The 22,351-nt window shown below is 37.9% G+C and overlaps 1 protein-coding gene across 6 annotated transcripts in view; it reads left to right on the forward strand.

Moving 5' to 3' along the window:
- The window catches only part of RANBP3L (RAN binding protein 3 like), a 43,353-nt gene that overhangs the window by 15,557 nt on the left and 5,445 nt on the right, over positions 1-22,351 (forward strand). For 2 of the 6 annotated variants that reach the window (XM_044916956.1, XM_044916957.1), the window contains exons 2-12: positions 5,317-5,375; positions 6,254-6,293; positions 6,782-6,859; positions 9,983-10,054; positions 10,395-10,534; positions 13,245-13,348; positions 14,687-14,771; positions 17,161-17,263; positions 17,848-17,978; positions 19,352-19,472; positions 20,918-21,060. In XM_044916956.1, the coding sequence (XP_044772891.1) occupies positions 5,317-5,375; positions 6,254-6,293; positions 6,782-6,859; positions 9,983-10,054; positions 10,395-10,534; positions 13,245-13,348; positions 14,687-14,771; positions 17,161-17,263; positions 17,848-17,978; positions 19,352-19,472; positions 20,918-21,060 (1,076 nt within the window). Of the gene's footprint in view, positions 1-5,316; positions 5,376-6,253; positions 6,294-6,781; positions 6,860-7,682; positions 7,758-9,982; positions 10,055-10,394; positions 10,535-13,244; positions 13,349-14,686; positions 14,772-17,160; positions 17,264-17,847; positions 17,979-19,351; positions 19,473-20,917; positions 21,061-22,351 lie in introns of all 6 variants that reach the window. The other 4 variants (XM_021696230.1, XM_044916955.1, XM_044916959.1 and 1 more) reach the window with 4 other exon arrangements.

Below are 22,351 nucleotides of genomic sequence, written 5' to 3' on the forward strand. Positions count from 1 at the left end.
ATTCTTTAGAACTTACAATGAACAGATCTCTTGAAGATTATCAGCATGAGAAGCAGATGTGTTCAGAAAATTGGATGCATTGGATAAACTCTGGGTGATGACGGTTGTGTTCAGTGGATTGAAAGAGACTTTTCTCATCTTCTCTAATTTCTTAATCTGATATGATTCCCATTTTGAAAATGAGTGACTTCTTTATCAGCATGGTGTTGACAAGAAGAGCAATAGCTTTCCTGTGCTATTCTAATGTCGATTCTTTTTGTCTCTAGTGTGCACTTCTCATAATGAATCAAAACTACAAATGCTAGATTTCTTAGAGTGGGCAGTTAATAACTTCATTTTTAACAAGAACTTAAAGCAGCTCAGAAAATTTAGAAGTTGATTGAAAGGGTGAGTGTTTTTCCCTTCTACTTCATACACTGTATTTATTACAACAGTTTTGTATTTATAGTACACAAAATTGGTTATGACTTCAGCAGCAATGACCAGGGCTGGAATCATTCCAGCAGGGTCCATTCATCCTGTGTCTCAAGTTGAGCTAGTGCTTTGCGAATCAGCCTGGAAACTTCCTGTGTAAACTGCCTGTTTTCCTCTGGGGTCCTGGTTATTTTATCTTCAAGGCAGTGCAAAGCATCTCATAACATAGAACCAAGAGTGTCCCATCATAGTTCATAATGTCAGTCTGTGGCCCTACCACCTGCTCTTGTAAAGACTTACTTTTTTATATGTTGGTGGATGGGTGATTTGTTGTTTATTTCGTTCCTTTTGCATTTTTATAGAGCTCCTCTGTATATGGCTGGAAATAAGTACAGAATGTCTCATGCTTGGGCTTCCCTTGTAAATTGGCACAGATTCCTTTAGCTTCTGGGGTTGCAACTTGCCCTTATTAAAACTGCCTTGGATTATTTTAATATAAGGTTAAGTTTGTGTTTTTTCTTTAAAAAAAAATCAAGATTATGATTCAGACCCTCTGTGTCTCCTCTTTCCAAGGTCTCATATGGAGATTAGGTCACTTGCTATGATTTGTCTATTTTTTCTATAGAAGATCTCATTTTTAGAGTTGAAACTTCAGGTGTTTCAGATTTTTGTTGAAGAATCTCAGTACCATGGAAAGGTTTTTGATGTAGTTTATGCTTTCAGCCTAATTTTTTGCCTTGCAGAAATGAACATTTTAATTAACATTTAATAATCTCAAACAGAGACATTTTCTAAGAACATCTTTCAAGGAAAAAACGTCAGATCTCAGACATATCAAAGCAGCAAACCAACTTTTGCATCAGAGAGGAAATCATTAATTGCTTCAAGCAAAATATCTGAATGACTGATTTCAATATCAATGTCAATATTTTAATATCCTTACTACAGGGATTTCTTTTTAAGCCTTCAGAGTAGCCCTTGACTTCACCCTACATTGAGTCGCAACAATCATAGTACATAGTTTGAGTAGTAATCATTTTCTCATTAATTGTCAGGTTACTCAGAACATCTGGAGGGTTAGTCACTGACTCCACGAGTCTCCACTGCCATCTTCCTAAATTTGGTCTTGGGTGATAGAAACCGGGAGTAGTCTATAGTACTACTATAGATGTATATGTATTTATATATATATACATCACCTGGGGATCATGTCAAATACAAATGCTCATTCTGTAGGTCTGGGGTGGGGCCTGAGAGTCTGCATTTCTAACAAGCACCCTGTAATGGTACTGGTCAATCTGGACCACTTGTTGAGGACCAACAATCTCTAAAACTACGTATGGGCCACAGCCTGAATTCAGGAACTTCCTGATATTAAAAGCAGAAGAAATAGAGGAGCTCAATGAGGAGAAGTGAGAAGGAAACTAGGGGTAAGAATAAGGTAATGAGTGAAAGGAGAAAGAAAGACTCTTGAGGAACAATGAGACATTTCCCCCAGACTAACATGAGTCTTGGGGTGCCTGCGTGTAACATTGGACGGGAGAGGAGGAGGGCAGGGAATCTGACTTTTAGTGAATGTCTTCTGTGCAAACTGCAGTCTGATATATTGCTATATGTTTATGCATGGATGGATAGCTAGATCGATTGATAGATATGGAATATACTGTAAATATCTGGATATAGAGAGAGATGTGTACTTATATGGAGAATGGATGGATGGATAGATAGACAGATGGACAGATGAGGTTCTGCTTTGTTCCAAACAGGTTTGAAGAGGGAGCTGTACTAGGTGCTCCCATATGCATATACTGCTTCAATCCTCAGGACAAACTTTTAAAAATATATACAGAGAGAGGTGATAAAGCTGAGGCTTAGAGTAATTAAAAACAAAAACAAAACCAAAAAGCAGCTCTAGGACTATTCGACTTCAGAGCTAGGAAATCCATGCTTTGACCAGTCCCAGAGCCGGCCACAAGTAAGAGAGGCAGGGGCATAAAGAGCAGTATTGGAGCCTGGGGTAAGAGTGCACAGGGAGAAGAAATTAGAGAAGAGGATGTGGCAGACATGTGGATAGGTCCAGGAAGACGGGGAAAGGAAAATGCAGGACTTGCCAGGGCCTTGGTCCAAGTGGATAATTCCAGTCCTGGTAGCAATTAAGAAGTGACCCATTTGGCAGAGCCTGCCCCTCTGCAGGTTGCCACTCTCTTTCCTGCCAACACTGTTTCCATAACCTTTCTGGCCCTGGCTAGACTAGCCTGGTTCTACCCAGCGTGGACGACTCAGTTTTCACCTTTCCTAAACTACCAATGCAGCAAAGAGGCAGTCTGCAGGACTCTACGTGGGAGAGACTGTGTAGCAAAAACTTGGGGCCCCTAGCGGCACCTACCCCCACCCCCACTGGGACTCTGAGTCAATGGTACTCCAGGTTCAGGGTTTTCCTCCTCTTCTGGATCTGCTTTTGGCTCCATAGATCCTTTTGAACCTCCTTCTCTGAGATGATTCATTGAGAAAATCCTCCAGTTACTTCCCCAGATGAAGCAGTTTTCTCAGAGACCATCAATTAAACATACGGAAATCAGGGCAGGGACAAGGCCTCACAACCCATGTAAAATTGGGGGAGGGGAAATTATGGTACATATTAGAAGAGGAGAAAAAGAAGTTTATATTCACTCACCTTCAGCCTCATCTTGTACCATTTGCCCCCTCTCTTGCCTTGCAAGTTGTCTTCTACACAGTCAACCCTCAATACACATTTTTTGAATAAATGGGTTGATTAATGAATACATCAGAAAGAAAAAAGGCTAAATTTAAAAATATAAAATCATAAGAACCTTGTTTTATTTTGAAATTTTCCTATTGGGTCAAGTAAGAAAACTGTTACGGATCTGATGGCTTGATAAATGTGCTTACTTTTGGCATTGTCTTTGGAGCCAAAAGAGTTGCTTGGGAGAATCAAGATGGAGGAGGAGGATGGAGAGACTCTGCTTTCCAATCCCTGTACCTCGTGTATCAAGGAGAGACGGTGGCTATGTTGAGGTTACTGTAACTTCAATCAGACAATGTATACCTCCATCCTAGCACAGTGGCTGGCACAAAAAAGATGCTCAATAAATATTCACTGAATTAATGAATAAAAGTGATGTACTTACTCTATCATATGTCCTTCAAGCTGCAAGTAACCCTTAATGCTGCCTGGAAGATTGCTTTTGCCTGTGTTTAGCTCAATGTTTTGATCAAGGGAAAGTCAACCTGTCCTTTGTCTAAGATTAGGCCTCATCATGTTATTTTAGGCCTAACGATCCTAAGTCCAGTTTAGAAGAGGCCAATTTATAATTCTAATTTATAAGTATTCCCCTGAACATTCATGAAGACTATTTTCTTTTGAAGTCACTAGAGTCCTCATTTCTTAAATCTAATGTAATTGCTGGAAGAGGAGCTTGTTCGAGAAGGAACAAGAATTGAGCTATAGTTTAATATGGATGGGAATGCCAAGATGTTCTTGTGCATATTCTGCTGGGGCTCGCTTGGCTCCAAGGGCAGACAATGGGGTAAGCACTTGCATGAAAAAGTGAACGGTTTGCCTCACTGGACTGAAAAAAGGTACCCAAGGTCATGGGACCCAGGAGCTTGGCAAGGGTAGTCTGGCAGAGTTTTGACACTCTCTTATGGGATTAGATTATGGGGAACTGGAGAACCCCTTTCTGGCATATAAAAAAAAATGTAATTGTCTGGTAGTTCCTTGAAACTCAGTAAGGGTTTTATTTATTCAGCCCAGGGATGGCAAATTACCTTGGCTTGTATGGCAGGACAATATATTGATAATGGCTGCTGGAAACCTATAATGAGAAAAATTCTGAGATCATATTTGGGCTCATTAAGAAAGAGTTGTCATTAACACTTCAATTTAAAAAAGAAAGAAAGAAAGTGTTGTCATAAGTTGGCAATGTCAGCTAAGAGTTTTGGAACGGGGATTGGTGGCATGCCCCATATTTAATATCCTTTCTTTAAAGATTTTTTTCTCCTTTTTTTTTTTTTTTTGGTCTTGTAAAAATCTAAGTAATTATATCCAAAAATTCATTTAATTGTCCCATAAGCTCCGTGAGATAAGTACTATTATAATCTTCATTTTGTTTTCAGATGAAGAAACTAAAGGTACAAACATATTATTTCCCCAAGTATTAGTGCTACACATGCCCACCTAACTTCAGGGCCCAGGCTTTTAACAAACATGTCATTTTCCCTTAGAATTCTGGAGTGCTGATATTTAAGGTTGTTATCACCCTACAGTAAATGAGTTTCTCTCTGTTGTCTTACCTAAGATAGGAAAATATAAAAGATTAATAAGGTCAGCAGGGCTAAAGACAAAAGACTAAGATTAATTCCTAGTCTAAATATTGAAAACATGGCTTAGTATATGACTACTCCAATCAAGGAAATATGGATTATTTCTGGATCATTCTAAGGATGGAACACAATACATCTATACCATTTTTACCTTGAGATCCAACCCAAGTAGAAGAACTATTCTTAGATGAGATTTTTCACCCCTTGGAATTTTTCATTCTAAAAGCAAAGATGTTAATCATGATGTCCTAATGATATTCTAAATGCAGGTAATTATACTTTGTTTTCCTTAAACACTTAAAGTGTTCTTTTAATGGAATGATCTCACTATTTATGGAAACACATTATTATCGCTTTCCCCAAGTATTTATTTCTGTAATTAACTGTTAAAATCATTTGTAAATACACAAGTTATAGTGTCCATGTAAAAAGTGTTTGGATTTTATCAAAAGGCAGGAAAAATACAAAACGAAACAAAAAAATCTTCAAATATTCTTAGCTGGTGTTAGAAATGTCCGAATAGAGTTTGACTTTCTGCCTGTTCTCTTTCTTTTACAGAAAAATCTGTCATTGCTCAACCAATATTCGTTTTTGCAAAGAGAGAACAAACTTTTAAGGTAAGATCAAGCTAATTTTCTTTGACTTTTACTTTGACAAAGAAAATGATGTTTCAAAGAAGCTAGTGCTGCTGAATGATACCATGGTTGCCTTAGTTTATCCTCTTGCTCTTCACATAGCAGAGCAGTGACTCTAGAATATTTATATAGTAGGTTTTTACTGGCAGCAATTTGGCCTAAGTGGGAGGCCAGAGGCCTGCCTTGTCTTGAAGCTATGAATAACATGCCATCTTTACCAAAATTAGAGGGTTTATTTGGAGTGACTTGGAAGGGGGCAGAATGAAAGAAGTTAGCAGGGTCGAGGCTCGTCGTGGGTCTCCACCACTGACCTCGCTTAAAACCGGGGATAAAATAGGTTCTAAACTTCATTGCTTGATTCAAAAGGGATCTTAAGGACCCTATCTGCATCATACTTTAGTACCACCTGCTTTGAAAGACCAACAATAAGATTAATAGCTTTCCCACTTTAGCTTGATTAGTATTTTCCTGTTATTTGTTCCCACTTATGCGAGTCATTTACCCTATTACCCACAAAACTCACTAGAGAAGCTCAACCCCCAAGCCCTGGTCGAAAAGTCAGTTTCCTGGGCCCCACCCCAGGCCAACCCCTTCAGATCTTGAGAGCTCAGTTTCAAAATCTTCCTTTTAAACAAGTTCTGACAAGGGATTCTGCAGTCACTGAAATACAAAACCGCTAAGACTTAACACTTTGCTTTGTCTTGAATATATGCCTAGGAGTAAAGGTGTAAAGGTGAGTGGCTTTGTCCTGGCCTAGCTGAATAGACCTGGCTTTTGAGAATTCTCTTCTAAAGTGACAGGGTAGAATTCTGACGTAAAAACAGCACTCAGCTCTCATCGGCAGCTTTGTTTCCTTCCAGAGACCTGCAGAAGACACCGCATGTGAGGCAGCAGAGCATGGTAATGATTTACATCCTGTATTTCAAAACCAATCTTCAGACAAAGAAAATAAGCAGGCCCAAGTATTTTGGCATGTGGCAAGAACTGGGTAAAACTTCATGGTTTTGCTTGTGTTTAAACACCAAAATAAACTGGCTTTTGTTTTGAAAGATGACACGTAGGTCCCAAGAACACTGACGTTAGCAAAGCTAAGGTCCCTTCTTTCTGCATTGCCTGGGTCTCAACCTACCAAACACATTCTCTACACAATCTCAAAAGTCATATGCAGTTTCTTGCCGAAGCCACTTGTTTCTAAGTGTTTCTTAGGAGGATGATATGCCTATCGCTTTATAATCACCAAGCTATTAACCCCAACATTTAAACTTGGGCTTCAGGAGTTAACATGTTAGCAGATGATGGGAGTTAACATGTTAGCAGAAGATATATCTTGGGTTGAGGATAATTTGTTATTGCCAGCAATTTTACCCATCATGTTAAATTTCTTGCAGAATGTAATGGTTTTCTAAGAAAGCGTGTACGGTCTTCATCTTTTACTTTGCATACTACAGACCCTCAGTCCCAAGGAGGTAGGTATAGACCTGACTGTTGACTGTTCACTGTTATGTTTTCTCTGAGTGTGAAATTACTGAGAAACTTTTCAAATGGAAATGTTTAAAAGTCTACCCGTCGGAGAGTGTTTATAATAAATTATTGTATGAAAATAGCAGTCTATAAGATGGATTGTACAGTGAGTCACTATTTAAAAATTCAATTTATCAACATTGGATGAAAGATGGAAAGGACATCAGCCATAATGTCAGCAATGGTTATCTTAGGTAATGGGATTACAGGCAATTTGGGGTTTCCCACCCACTCTGCATTTTGTCATGTTTCCAAAGTGTCTGCATTAAGGATGCATTAGCTTTGTAATTAGGGGAAACTGACATTTCTCCCTAAGTTACCATCTACTTAAACAAATAGATGTCTGCCTTGAAAAGAACACTTTAAGAACATCATATACTGTATTCTGAGTAAACCAGTAACTCAGTTTGCCTCTCTTCTACACTCAAAGCACTCTGTGATTCCTTTTATACATGACCGCATTGTCCTCTGCCTTGTAAGAAAGCTATTTCTGTGTATGTCTATCCCCTCCACTGTGCCTTCCTTGAGGTCATCTTCCTGCCTGATAGAGTGTCTTACACACGGTGAGCACTCCAGTATTTATTGAATCGAATAGAAATTAATTTGTAATTCTCACCACAAGCCCATTTTATTTCTATTGATTAAAAAAAATACAAAACCTTTTCTAAATTAGTGATACAGAAATTTTTCTGAAACAGCAAAAGTCCAAATCAAAAGAAACACAAAAAACCACTTCCTCACTGACTTCAGTTTGCAATTTGCTTCTAGCATCAACCTTGTTCCAGAATCGAATGAGATCATCATCCTTCACCAACCTCCTGACCTTCCCCCCTTCTGGGCCAGGTAATAAACTGCTTCCAGGGGCGCCTGGGTGGCTCAGATGGTTAAGCGTCTGCCTTCAGCTCAGGTCATGATCCCAGGGTCCTGGGATCGAGCCCCGCATCCGGCTCCCCGCTCGGCGGGAAGCCTGCCTCTCCCACCTCCACTCCCCCTGCCTGTGCTCCTCTCTCACTGTGTCTCTCTCTGTCAAATAAATAAATAAAATCTTTAAAAAAAAAAAAAAAAACAACTGCTTCCAGAACCTCGAGCCTGACACTCTGACTTTTCAAATTCATTCTCATTGATGGTGTGCTTTCTGACTTTTCAAATTCATTCTCATTGATGGTGTGCTTTCTTACTCAGCTACTATAAAATGCCGGCATTTTAGTGGCAAATAAAATAGAGGCAAAGTATGATTAGAAGAATGCCTTATGAATTCCAACTCCACAAATCCAGACAGTGCATCTGTTTATTTTTGGCAGAAATTTTGAATTTGATGATGTTTTTAAGGAATTCATGTTTATGATAGCAATATGTTATATAAGGCAGCTCCATAGGATAACTTGCTTTATTTTACTCATTATTATTCATCTGTACAGTTTATAATATATACAGTACTCAAAATATACAGCTATACTTTATTTTATTTAAAAGATTTTATTTATTTATTTGACAGAGACACAGCAAGAGAGTGAACACAAGTAGGGGGAGCGGGAGAGGGAGAAGCAGGCTTCCCGCAGAGCAGGGAGCCCGATGCGGGGCTCGATCCCAGCACCCTGGGATCATAACCTGAGCTGAAGGCAGACACTTAACGACTGAACCACCCAGGTGTCCCTACAGCTATACTTTAAATTCTTATTCTAAAGTTTATGCTTTAAGTGAATATTCTAAGGTTTAGAATATGATTCCTTTTATTTTCATTTATTTTTTTAGAATATGATTACTTAACCTTTTCACTAAAACATTACTTCTTTTTATTTGAAATTTATAGTGCTTTGCTAAGTAAATCTATCTTATCATAAAATCTTTGAAATGGTTGGAACATTACATTAAAATTACAATTTTATATTCTTTTTGTTTTTGTTTCTCTTGAACAACCAGCTGCCTTTTCCAAGTTAAGCTTGCCACTAAGAAATAAAAAATACAAACTATTCACTTCCTTTTAAATGATCCCTCTCTACCTGGGACCCACAGGGTTTTCAAACTAATGTATTTTTATTCTTATTAATAATTCCAAACATGACTGAGCAACATATATGTCAGATACCTTTCAGATACAGAAGAAATACTTTCAAGCTCAATAGACCCCTTTTAAACCTGACTGACAAGTTACAGACATTAAGAGGAATAGGGGCCCTAATCCTAGAGAATTTGTTTTATTGTATTTGTGCCTAAAGTGGAGGGTTGGATGTAAGTTATCTGAATAACTGTTTCAATTATTTTAAATTAGACATACACATACAAAAAGATTAAATAAAGGAACATTGATATGAGTAAGTACCATTCCATTTTATGTTGTGCGGAATGTTGGTGGTATTGGAATGGAGAAAAATAGTACAATTTGATATGGCCCATTTGTTACTGGTATTTAATAATAAAGGTCATAAAGCATTTAATTGAACTTTGAATTAGAGAAGCAATTTACCCCAACATTTATAATATGTTTTAATACTTGGAAGAAGCAGTTCTTATTCTCTTCTCATTTCCATTAATCAAATGCTCAAAGGTTGCTGTTTCTGCAATTTGCAAGCAAGAGATGGGTGATCTCTTTGAAATGTATAATAATCCTATACTTGCAGCCACCACCATAGTCTTATGCCACCAACACACTTGATAGAAAAATCCCCTAGCATGACAGTCATCTCTCTCTAGGTATCACTAGATTGGGGAGAGTGGCAGAATTTGCTAATAGTTTCGTAACATTTTATAAGAAATACATATTAATGCACACAGAGGGTTCACTACCATCAGATTTTATAATATGTATTCATTTCAGTACTCATTTTCGTGATTCTAAAAAAAAAGTGCCTGTTCTATTAGTGGACCAACTTTCATTTATATTTCTGAAAGTAAACAGAACTATGTGGCAAAACTCGCTGCCATCATCCATTTTTAGCACAAGGCACAGCCTACAGTTGTTAGTGCCAACAGCGACATCTACTGGTGAGTTTGGTACAGGACTGTTAAAACCCGGATTCTGTAGAAACGGACTCTTTGATTTAAAATGTGCTAAATATTTTTTCTTACAGTGAAGAAACACAATGTTTTTATGACATCAACTCTTGTGCAAAGGAATGTGGATATGAACAGTACAGATCAAGGTATGTAGTTTATTACAAGAGCCTCTGAAATTTTACATTTTACGTTTATATTTGAATTTGTTGTGTGTGTGTGTTGGGGTCTGGAGTTAGGGCCAAGTGACAAAACGTGAAAAAACAAATTTGGTAAGCCAAGTCCCATGGCCAAAATGAATAGGTATTGGGTAAAGGTGAGGGCAGAAGTAAGCATTAAGCAATTCACTGGCTATTTTGACATTGATCAGTTAACATTAATCCCTCATTTAATGATAACTTTAGAAAACAAACATTAAATTAGTCAAAAATATGGAGGAAGAAGTATTTCACTAAAGATATATTGACTCTTTAATTCTGTTCTTTTAAGGTCCTGTGAAACATTCTGAACATGTCCTAAGGCCTGCTATTTTGCAGCCACCTCAAGCTCAAAGGTGTGAAAAAGTAAGAAAAACATTTGGACACAATACCTTGGAATCCTGCAAGACTAAGGAAAAAACAAAAAATAAGGTAAGAAAACCTCCTATGGTGGGATTGACATCAAGTTTCCATCTTTCATTTAGTAGATTATTGTGGGCTCTACATTCCGAGTTAGGGGCTGCCTGACTTTTGTTCTGTTGCTGAAGCAGACTATAGATAGCAAACAGCCCTCGGTGAGCTAATGAAAGTTGTCCTCTTAAATTGGAGAGTTGTTCCTAGGAACTAGTTTTGTGGTTTCTCCTAAGCTGTAAAGTTGAGGCCCTTTTGGTAGAAACCTCTGGGCTCCTGTTCTAGTACACTGACCCCACATGAGAACAGGGGGAGCAATGAGATGGCCAGGACCAGGAACCACAAGTCAAAAAAGGAACAGAAGTTTTCTGCATCCCCAGCTGGTCGACATCCCAGTGTGGCTTTGCCAGTTTAGGTCACACCGGGGATCCATCCAGACCCATCTTCATGGATAACAGGAGCAGAGGACTACCTGCACGGAGCTGGGAATTGGGAGGACTGGGGAAGCTTCTGAAGACAGAGAAGAAGTCTCCCTTCCAATGGTTGTGGGTGGCTGAATCCCTCACTGTGGGCCTTTCTAGGGAGACTGATTGTCATTTTGCTCAAGCCATGCAGATATGGGTTTGGGGATATTCTGTTGCCGTGTCTTCCAGAAGCCAATACTTGAGAGGAATGGCACCCAAGATTTTCAGAGTAATTCCATCGTTCATTTGTTTCCAGCTGGACTGTGGAGGGTTGGTCACCTGTTTTGTTTTGTTTTTCCATACTGAACATGAAGACAGGGACACATGGAAATTAAAAATACCAGTCATTTCATCAATGCAATGAAAAAAAAAATCAGATTGGTACTAATCCTACCTCTGTCCATATTTAACTTAGGTTTACATTCTTGGACAAAGCACCCAATCTTCTCTTTTTAACAGTGAAGTGAGAGAGTTGAACTTGGTCAGCATTTGACAACGTTTTTGTAATTCCAAACATTTTTGTAAGATACGATCTCATGAGACTCATTATGAATTTTAAAAATCATTTCATTATTTCTGCATGGCATATGGCGTGATTTTTAAGTAAAACATATTTTAAATTTCAAATCAGGAGATTATTAAATGTTTTTGTTTAAATATAACCTAGTAATCATAACCATATTACATAAATTCTCACTTTTATCCATTTAATAAGTGATGCATGTTGTTTAATTTGTGTTAAGGTATGTAAGAAAAAGTATGGATGTGTTGACTAATTTCTAAAATGTTATTATGTTGCATATGATTTTGGAACAGGATGTACTATAAATTATAGATTAAATTTTTTGTTACATGTTATGATATAAAAAGTAAATCAACATTTCTTCTTTGGCATGGCTTATTGAAATATTGCATTATGTATTTTAAAAATAAAATTTATTAATATTTTTCTTGCATTTTCCTTCTAAATGATAAAGAATAAGAGAAATTTTCAGGTAATTATTTGTAAGCATTTCTTCTTGAATAAATCTATCAAACATATGAAAGTACTTTTTCCTATTTAGTGAACAGCTTAACTGTATGTGCCCATTATTGAATTTTCTCTAACAATGACCTTTGAAGAGTTAAAGACATACTATATAAAATGCAATGTAAGAACTCTGACAAAATAATGAAACTTATAGATGTAGGGAAAATTATCTCTAGGTGAATTTCATAGAACTATTATTTTCATGTTCCTTAATGACTTGTATATAAAATCAGAGCAATTTTTATTCATTGTCATTAATCAATGGTCACTTATTATGTATAATTTAAATAATATATGCCTAATAAAAACTGTTTTAAGTACAAAGGAGTAAAAACTACCATTTTGGCTAAGAGATAAATCATCTGACTGAATCATGAGCATGCACTTTGATCTCTGCTAACCAACAACATATATTCTCTTCATACATACTTCTCAGCTCTCAAATTCTGTTATAAAGGGAAAAATGCTCAAAATTATTTTTATTGATTGGTATAAAATTGAAGTGGAAACAGACTCCAACTACCTTTAAAGATATGAACTCCTTGCAACATCTTTGCAAACCCCTGCTGGGGGAAGGGAGGTGTTCATAAAACATTGGAGATACTAGATCCGATCATTTAAGGGCTCCTTCCAGTTCTAAAATTGCTCACGTCTTCATTTATACATTAATCAGGTAATGTACATTTGCATATACATCAGACAGAGTAACTAGTTGATTAAGTCACCAGTCAAAAATTTTTAGATGAAGAGATGAATGGGATTTCCTCTAATGTTTAATGACCATGCTGGTGAAGCTCTTAGGGTGTTTTCGGGATTAAATAGTCCTGAAGGATATATCTACGAAGCTAAAAATGAGAATTAACTCCATGTGGCTAAAAAGATAAAAGTAACAAAAGGAGGTGCGATTTCTAAATATGATGGCAAAGGGTATAGTCCCTGATGTCAGACAAACCCTGGCTCTGAGGTCAGCCCATTCCTGGTTGCCCATACCTGGCCAAGTTATTTAAACTCATTAGGTCAGTTTACTCATCTGTAAACTATAAAATGTGGATGACAGACATACAACCTATATAGAGATGTTGTGAGGAGTAAATGAGGTAATGTACAAAAAATGCTTGGGGAAGTACTTGAACATAGTAACTTTTCAACACATTTAACTGTAACTATGTTTCCTCGTCGGATGCTCCTCCCTTAAGGCAATTGAAAGGAACTTTCTGATGGATTGCCTTTCTTTCAGATTTCTGAGGGGAACTCTTCTTTGCTAAGTGAAAATTTACCAAGTGCCAGAATTTCAGTCCAGCTGACTACTAACCAGAATTGTTTAGGTGTTACATCAGTAGGGTAAGTTAATGATGAAGACATAGAAAATATATCCTTTTATTCTTGCTTTCTTTTATCATTATAATCATTTATGGAAAATAGCTTTCTGATATTGCACAGACAAATTGCTAAGATTTCTTTTTTTTAAGATTTTATTTATTTATCTGAGAGAGAGAGAACATGAGCTGGAGGAGAGGCAGATGGAGAGGGAGAGGCAGACTCTCCACTGAGCAGGGAGCCCGATGTGGGGCTTGAACCCAAGACCCTGGGATCATGAGCTGAGCCAAAGGCAGACACTTAACTGACTGAGCCACCCAGGTACCCCAAATTGCTAAGGTTTCTATTTGAGATTTTATAAAGGACACAAGTTTACAATGTTTTTCAAAACGTCTCTAATATTTAAAGATTATCATATTAATATTGGATTATCTCCATTGCTTTGTTGACTTGGGTGAGAATATTTCAAAAACATACAGTTAAATTTTTAGTTAGGAATTAATTATCTGGCTGATAGATTAGCCTTCCCCTTCTGTGGTGTTCTTCCCCCCCCCCCCGCCCCCGCCACTGCCATTTTTCATTATTTTGGGTGTTATTCCTTATTTATTGACATACATTGGATAGACAACAAAGAAAACAGTATAAATGTACAAAATGAAAGTTAGTATTTACCGGTATCACCAGCAATGAAGGCATGTTTGATCTGAGGGAAGATTAAACTGAGCCATAGATACAACCAGACTCACATGATTAGGGCCCATGTGAGTACCACAGCTCTTACCTATGGTGCACACTGGGGGTACAGTGGGGACCCCAGAGCACATTGGCCTACAGATAGACAGCTGCATATCTTTGAGTTTCTCATCATGCAAAACACTTTTAGCAACAACAACAAAAAAGTTCCAGGAGGAAAAAAACCCAAATTAAACAAAAGCCCACTCAAGTATAACTGACAAGATAGATTGGCTGTGCTTTTGCTCCGGAGACCTCTGGTAGCTGGGAGCATTGGCCAATTGGGGAAGAGGACAGAAGAAATGGGAGATTGGAGAGGCTGTGCTGGAAAAGCAAGCAGATAAGGTCTGGGCCAGCCCCTGGTTGATCACACAGCCTGAACAGTGATGGGCATGACATGTGTTTGGACTGGTCTCAATTTGTGCTGTCACAGCTGTCAACTATTTTAAATATCATCCCCAGGAGTACCTCAATTTTTCCTTCATTTCTCAGTGGCTGCAGATGAACAAGAGTTAGCTATTTTTGTGCTTTACATAAATCTGTTAAATCTTCCGGTTATTTCATGTGCTAAGATCTATCATGGCTTTATCCATATATTTCAAATCGCAAATGTTCATTTCTTTTCCTTAGATGTCAACCAAATGAAGATAAGTATTCTTTTAAAAGCTGCAGTTCTGATTTTGTGTTTGGAGAAAACATGGTAGAAAGAGTTTTGGTAAGAATTTTGGCATTATAAAGAATTATAAAAGATGTCACTTTGAGTTTCTGGAGGCATATTAATTAAAACAATGTTAAATTGGAGCATACTTTAACTCCTGAGTTCGAAGGCACGTTTTCCTTCTTTAACCAGAAAGATTCTCCTGGGAAGCAAGTTCTAGTTGTTAGAATAATAGGCAGGAACCCACAGAGGAAGGGAATTGTATAATTATGACATTATTACTGATGAGAAATATTAAATAGTTCTTTGACATGTGTTACACCCAAGGTACCCAAGGAAATCCCAGAATTATCTAAAATAGATGAGCTTAACTGGTAATGATATTTTAATATCAGGTTTTCGATAGCATCTTTCATAACAAGATGCACTTAAAATCATTTGCCAATTTTTTCTTGTTAACCACAACCCTCCCCTTCAAGCTTTTATAGTGAAAAACATTATCATAACTTTTTTTTTTTTTTGCAGGCTTTAAGAGGAAAATCATAGTACTTTACTTGCCTAGGGAAACATACTTGCCAAGTGGAAACCCCTAAGGAGTTTTACCAGCATCCCTATTTAGTATTGGGCGTCCTCCTGCATGAGGTGGTTGCCCCTCTGCCCTCCACAGCTAGCATGCATTAGGACTACTAGTTACATCAAGGATCCAGAGGAGGCTACACAGATTTTAAAACCTGCATAGAGGCTCAGAATAACAAAGGACCAACTCATGAGGTCTGTCTATTCCAAGTTTTTTAGGGCTTTCACAAATCAATCCCTTTTAAGACTTGGTTTATTCTACACCCCCCTCAGGCTAAACCCAAATTCCAAGAGTAGTGTCATAGCTTTTTAGCTTAGGGGCACCCTCTGTCACTCTCAAGATGAAGGGTAACTCCACAGTTCTAAAGCTGTTGATCCACATCTTTGGATCTGAACCAGAATGGACCAACTTCCAGAGTGAAGTTCTAGGCGATACATTTAGGCACATTTCTTCCATATTGTTTAGTCCTAAATTTGGCACTACATTAACCACAGCTTCTGTAAGATGTCACAAACATAAATAAAATACTTTCCAAGCTTCACAGGATCAACTTTAACACCCAATTCAACTTAACAAACATGTTTTGTGTTCTTATGATGTCTAAAGCTCTGGCGTTGGTCTCAAGTTTGGCTATGTATTAACAATCATCTCGTGAATCTCTAAAGGATTCAGTATGCCTGAGCATTTCCCCAAACCGATTAGATCAGAGTCTCTGTGGGTGAGGCTAGGTGTCAGGTGATTTGAATGTACAGCCAGGATTGAAAAACACCTGGGTGAGTGGTTATGCAAAGCGAAAGGGAGACACTGTGCTCTAGAGGTGCTTATAATCTAAGGGGAGACAGAGACATACCTGAGCAAATGAACTACAGTTGGGATTAGAACTTTGCTTTGAGGAGGTACCGGAATACATTTCCTGTGCGCACTTTCAATCTGGTTTGCAAAGGAAAACTGAGCTTCCTGTCTCTTTAAGATGATAACATCCTAGGCCAGCAGGAGCTGTAGCGATCACTTGTATGTGTCCTCTGCTTAATCCTATAATCCCGTGACCTTGTGATCTGGGGGTCAGAATGCCCTCCTGACTCGTGTGCTGACCATGCGCTGTTCCCGAGAGTCATGAAACTTTCTGTGCCTTCCTGTTCATTTTCTTAAAATGGAAATAATCACACTCATCTCTACCAATTTTAGCAGAATATCTTAAAATATCCAGTTAAATAATGTGGAAGAGTTTTGAGTTCATAAAGGAAAAGACAGAAAACCCAGTTCTGAAGTACTGTTAGAATCCCTCTGTTCTGCGGGGGATCTCCGGGATCATAAATGGCCCAGCAGTTACTCGCTCTTTCTTCACAGGCCTTGGTTACAGCACCTGGGCAGGGCCCCAGGTGTGCTGCCTTAAAAGCGATTTTTGGCAGAAATTGTCTTAGAGGAAAAATTAAGATGAGCTCTGAGGCAGTGAGTGGGTTCTCTGGGTAACTTGTATGATTATTTTGGATAGAGAGTGAGGCACTGGGAATACTGAAATACCTTGAAACAGAGATGAGAGTTGCAACTCCTTTGAGGCATCAGGGTGGTCTGGTGGTAGCACGGAACAGCTGCTACCTCCTTTTGGGTCTCTAAACCTTCTCCCCTTGTCCCTGGAATGAGATCCCACCTGAAGTAGGCTGGTGGTAAGCAGATTACGCTTCCTGAGGATCAGGGCCAAGGTCCTGTGATGTGATAGGAAGGATTTCCCCGTAGAGCACATTGGGAACCCAAAACAAAAACATCGCGGTAGAGTTTGCCGTGTTGAAGTAGATGAAAGAAAGGTAACTTTTGGCTTACAGCAAATATATAGGGATACAATTCTGTAATACATCTTTTTGCCTCACCCAGGATACTCAACATCTCACCCAACCTCAACTCGAAAATGACTCAAACACCAGGGAAAAACCATTCAAATCCACTCTAGAATTTCCTGTCAACTCTCCAAATTCAAGTAAGAATTATGTCATTTGTAAAAAAAAAAAAAAGATTCAACTAGTGTATTTCCTGTTTTCCCATGTCATTTGTTTAGTATCCATAAAATACAAAAACAATAACGCAGTGCTTTAAAACTTTTTGGTAAAGATTAAAGCATACAAATATGGTTGTATGATACATAAGCTTAAACATTTTTTACTTGAGCACATGAGAAATCATTAAAGAGATTTATCTAAACTCGAGTAGTTTCACTTTTTGGGAAACACTCATTATTTTTGTTTTGTTTTTCAAAGATTTTGTTTATTTGAGAGAGAGAGTGCACGCGCGCGTACTCACGCACAAGCAGAGGGGAGGGGCAGAGGAGAAGCAGGCTCCCCGCTGAGCAGGGAGCCCAAGGTGGGGCTCGATCCCAGGACCCCGAGATCATGACCTGAGCCAAAGACAGACACTCAACAGACTGAGCCACCTGGGCGCCCCGGGAAACACTCATTGTTATAAAAAGCTTAGGAGACCTGTATATTAATGGGGACAATAAAGAGCTTTTACAGTAGAGAAAAAGGGGGTCTTTTATGTATCTTTTCCCCCCTATTTTTTTCTTAGGCACAGACTCTATTAAAAATATATCCCTAATTGAATCAGCTGCTGCTTTCTCTTCTAAGCCATCACCCAAATGCTTGCTGGAGAAAATTGATGTTGTAACAGGGGAAGAAGCAGAGCATAATGTGTTAAAGGTCTGTATACCACACGTTGCTCTTTCTGGCAGCACGTCTGTACATGAAGTCAAGTTTCTATAAGCAGGAACCCCTTTAAAAATAAAGGCAGAAGTATAGTTTTCATTAGGACGGAGCTGCTTCAATAAAACTGTGAGGGGCTTCCAAAGACTAAGCCAATAGTTTGTTGTATTCATACGTTAGTATGTATAATTTTCAGGAAGATGGATTATTGGGTTTACAAGCATTCACATTAGTCTTTTAGAAAGAAGACAGCCAGGCATCCTGTCTTAAAATTCAGACCTAATTTTTATACTTTTCATGCCTACTTTTATAATCAGTGCTATCATCCTATGAAAATTTCTACTTACCCTGGACATTTTTAAATGATAAGATGAATAGATTTCAGTTCAAGATAATAAAAAAATTCTGTCTTTCTTTGAAAAGTTCTTTTATGTAAGTTTTGGATTTCATATAAAGCAAGACTTTCACAGATATAATATACAGTATCATACATAGGATTTGAATGTTGAGTGGTCTATCAGCCGAGGCACATGAAATGTAATTACTATGACATAATGGTTTTTCAACAAGGTGCAGATTTCCCTTTCTCCTTCTCCATCTGCTTTTACCCCCAAATCTCTCCATTTCTCTTCTCTTCTCCCATGATTTACTGATACATTTACTATACAAGTGTGCTTCTAAGCATAACTCTCAGATCATCTTAAACCGAGGTTAAGTGAAATAATTGCTAGGGGTGAGGTCCTGGCATGCTATATTTTTAACAAGTCATCTGGGTGATTCTTGTACACAGTAATATTTAATTCTGGTAAGCATTAAATTATAGTACGGTGCTCTGTAGTACCACATCCTAGTTGCCGTATTCCTCAAAAAATTTTAAGCATGCAAATAGTTTCACTAATCCTTTACTTTCACATAAGTCACATAGCTCAAATAACATTAAATTTCATTTAAAAGTTGGTACATATAAATATATTGTTAAGTGAAAAATCTGATGCAGAAAGTATGGTATTCTACCATTTATAGAAAAAATAAGGGACATATGTATCGGCATGTATATACATACAAATATCTCTAGAAGGATAAACAAAATATTAGCAACAGCGATCACCTGTTGCAGGGGGTAGAAATTGACAGATGGAGAAGTAGGGTTGGGAAGGACTTTCCATTTTGTACATCTTTTTTGCTTTTTGATATTTGACCTATTCAAAAATTGCGTGTTTTAAAAGTTAAATTTTTAAAGCTGGTTTACAAATCATTAAGAGAGGTTATTCTGGTAAAGTCAGACAAAGAAAAGTATTACAGCATAGGAAAGGAATCACTTCAAAAAAATTTTTTTTATATATTTGACATTTAAAAAAATTGTCCTTTAGATCAACTGCAAGCTTTTTATATTCAACAAAACAACACAGTCCTGGATTGAAAGGGGCAGAGGAGCTTTGAGGCTGAATGACACAGCGAGCAGTGATTGTGGAACATTCCAGTCAAGACTAAGTAAGGAATCATTTTGTAAAGCAACCCACTCTTTCTCAGAGTAAAATTACCAGTAGGTACACATCATTTTCTGGCAATGTGCTATCAAAGAGTCAACAAATCAGTCTGTTGAAAACAATGTTGTTTCTAATGTACTATAGCAGCTTCCTGTTTAGAGCAGCCTCTGGTTCTGCCTCTATCACTGACTAGTGACCTTGGACGAAGTACTTAATCTCTCCCTGCCCTAGTTACATCAGTTTCAAATGGGGAGAATAGTACTCCATGACTTACTGAGCAATTGTGAGAATTCAGTGAGATAATGCACTTAAGCACCTATGAGCAAGCCCAGCACACACCTCAACAGTAATCTCCGTATTATTTAAAGGCCATACATAGGATGACATCATTTTTGAAGGAAAAATAGTTTTTCTAAAAGAGAATATCTGCCCTGTTGTTTATTCTTGGCATTCTAAACATGGCATGTGGGTTGGGATGAAGGGTCAGATTCCTAGGAAATAAAGGTGTGTGGTTACTGAATCCTGTGTGTGGTTACTGACATCCAGAGTGATGGTGAGAATCTGGAGTCAATCAAACTGAAACACTCAGAAAGTTTTTGGCATCTGAAAAGACACACTGGGCATTGTTCAGAGGCCCAAACTGAAAGTGAGAGCCCTGGGCAGGGCCAGTAGGTTTACTGGTCAACACTGGGCAGGCAAAGCTGTGGAGGGGACTACTGGTAGAAGTTGGATCCATGTATACGGATGTTTATTGAGCTTCAGATATCAAGCTCAAGAAACCAGCGAGGACTAGAACTCACACTAAAAGAATAGGAACCGTGTCTTCAGTTCTATAACTGGCAAACAGGTTTCTAAGTAACCCAACCAAATATTATTCCCAAGGCAGGTGCTAGTTGTTTTCTACTCTTGTTCAATGCCAGTCTTTCCACTGCCTGCCAAAATTTGTGATGCATGGTGTTTACATTGCTGGGTAACCTGATTGTACATTTTATGTAGTATACCATGATCACCTTTCCACATCAGTAGTTATCTTTCTTCCCAGTTCTTAATGGGTTCATAGTATTATCTTGAATAGCCATGTCATTTTTAAACTAATTTAGCTAATTTCATTTTTTGAATGCCTAAAGCCAAGTTTTCTCCATTGTAAACAATTCTTGGATAAATATTCTTCAGACCACTAGATCCTCAAAGGAGTTCTAAAATTTTAATCATTTTTTAATATTATAGTAAAAAAAAATAATTCCGGCTTTTAAGCTAAAATTAGTCCTCCAACATAATAAAGCTCAATTTGAAAACCAACTTATAATCAAGCCAAATTACAATGTAATAGTGAAAATACAGTCTGAAAAACCACTGAAAGATTTACTTTGCTTTCAAAAATGGCAAATTCCCCAGAAGGTCAAGTAATCAACTGTTCTGTAGTCTTATATATTCACCTTCCCATTTTAGTTATGCGCAATCAAGGCAGCCTGAGGCTGATCCTCAATAGCAAACTCTGGGCTCAAATGGAGATTCAAAGAGCGAACCACAAAAATTTGCGAATAACAGCTACTGATTTAGAAGACTATAGCATCAAAGTGTTTTTAATTCAGGTAAGTAACAGATTACAGTGATAGAGAATTATCCTACTATATTTCTAGATCGCTGCAATTGCTAAATTGTTTAATTTCATTGTAACCTGCACCACTGGCAAAAAACAAAAAACAAAAAAACAAACTTCAGCCATTCATTTTGGTTGTTTACAGTTTAATATAAGACCTAAATTTTATATGGAAATTTACAGATTAACACCAAAATCTATAGTAATCAATTGGTATATGTCCCAAGACATTTGTACTGATATATGCTTCAAACCTCCTCATTTTTCTTTACCATTATGTGTAATGGTATTACAAATTATGTCAACAATCTTACTAAGTTACCAAAGGGACTGTTGTCAAGACTGGCTCCTAGGAGTCCAGTGGAATACACAGCCCAGTGCTTATACTGAATGCTGAAATTCAGAAGGCTTTGAGATCACTGGAAAGGAACCAGTGAGAAATGGAAAAACACAGGGCTCGTAAGTCAAAACAACCAGTCCAACAGCACATTCCCATTCTGGACATGAGTCAGTCTCCAAGGTAACAGGATGGGAGCACAGACTTAGCTTTTCCCGGCAGCAGGAATGCTTGACCTCAAATACAAGATCCAGGCACAAAAGAGAGAGATCTGGCAGGGATCAAACCAGAAAAAAGGTTAGGTTTCCCACATGGGCTGAGACCCAGAAGACTGGAGCAGACTGAGTACTCACATGACTCAGGCAGAAGGTAACAGTACAAGTAAATTAGTTCCCATAGTAATGGAAATGGAAATGGAATGGAAAGTAACGGGGAAAAAAAGTTGCCAGGTGCCCAATGATGAAAAACCAAAGGTTTTATTAACTACCAGTAAGGGCACTGTTAGGTGTAAGTGATGTTGAGTATTGAGATGTTAGAGTAAGATAATGCCCAAATGTTGTTTACCATCGAGGGAGACAATCCCTGATACTCTGCCAGGCTGGATCCCCTGGCTTTGAGCAAGTAAAGCAGCCTGCCTGTAGCTGATACTAAGATTGAGACCATTAGCTAAGATGAGATTCTGCTGTTCAGTATCTGACCCACGCTGGCTCCATAAATTGTAGGATATCTGCTAGAGATAAGCCAGCTAAATGCAAATAAAAATCACCCCAAATCCATTCCCAGGCATGGTCATTACGAACATTTTTCTTATATTTTAGCATATATGTGTGTGCACACATATGTATGTATTGAACAAACTGTATGGTCTTCAGGTAGGTTATTTAGATTCTTTAACTTGATTTTACTCATCTGCCAAATAAAGATAATAATAATTTACTTTATAAAG

This window comes from Neomonachus schauinslandi, chromosome 7 (genome assembly GCF_002201575.2).
Source record: "Neomonachus schauinslandi chromosome 7, ASM220157v2, whole genome shotgun sequence".
Lineage (NCBI taxonomy): Eukaryota > Metazoa > Chordata > Mammalia > Carnivora > Phocidae > Neomonachus > Neomonachus schauinslandi.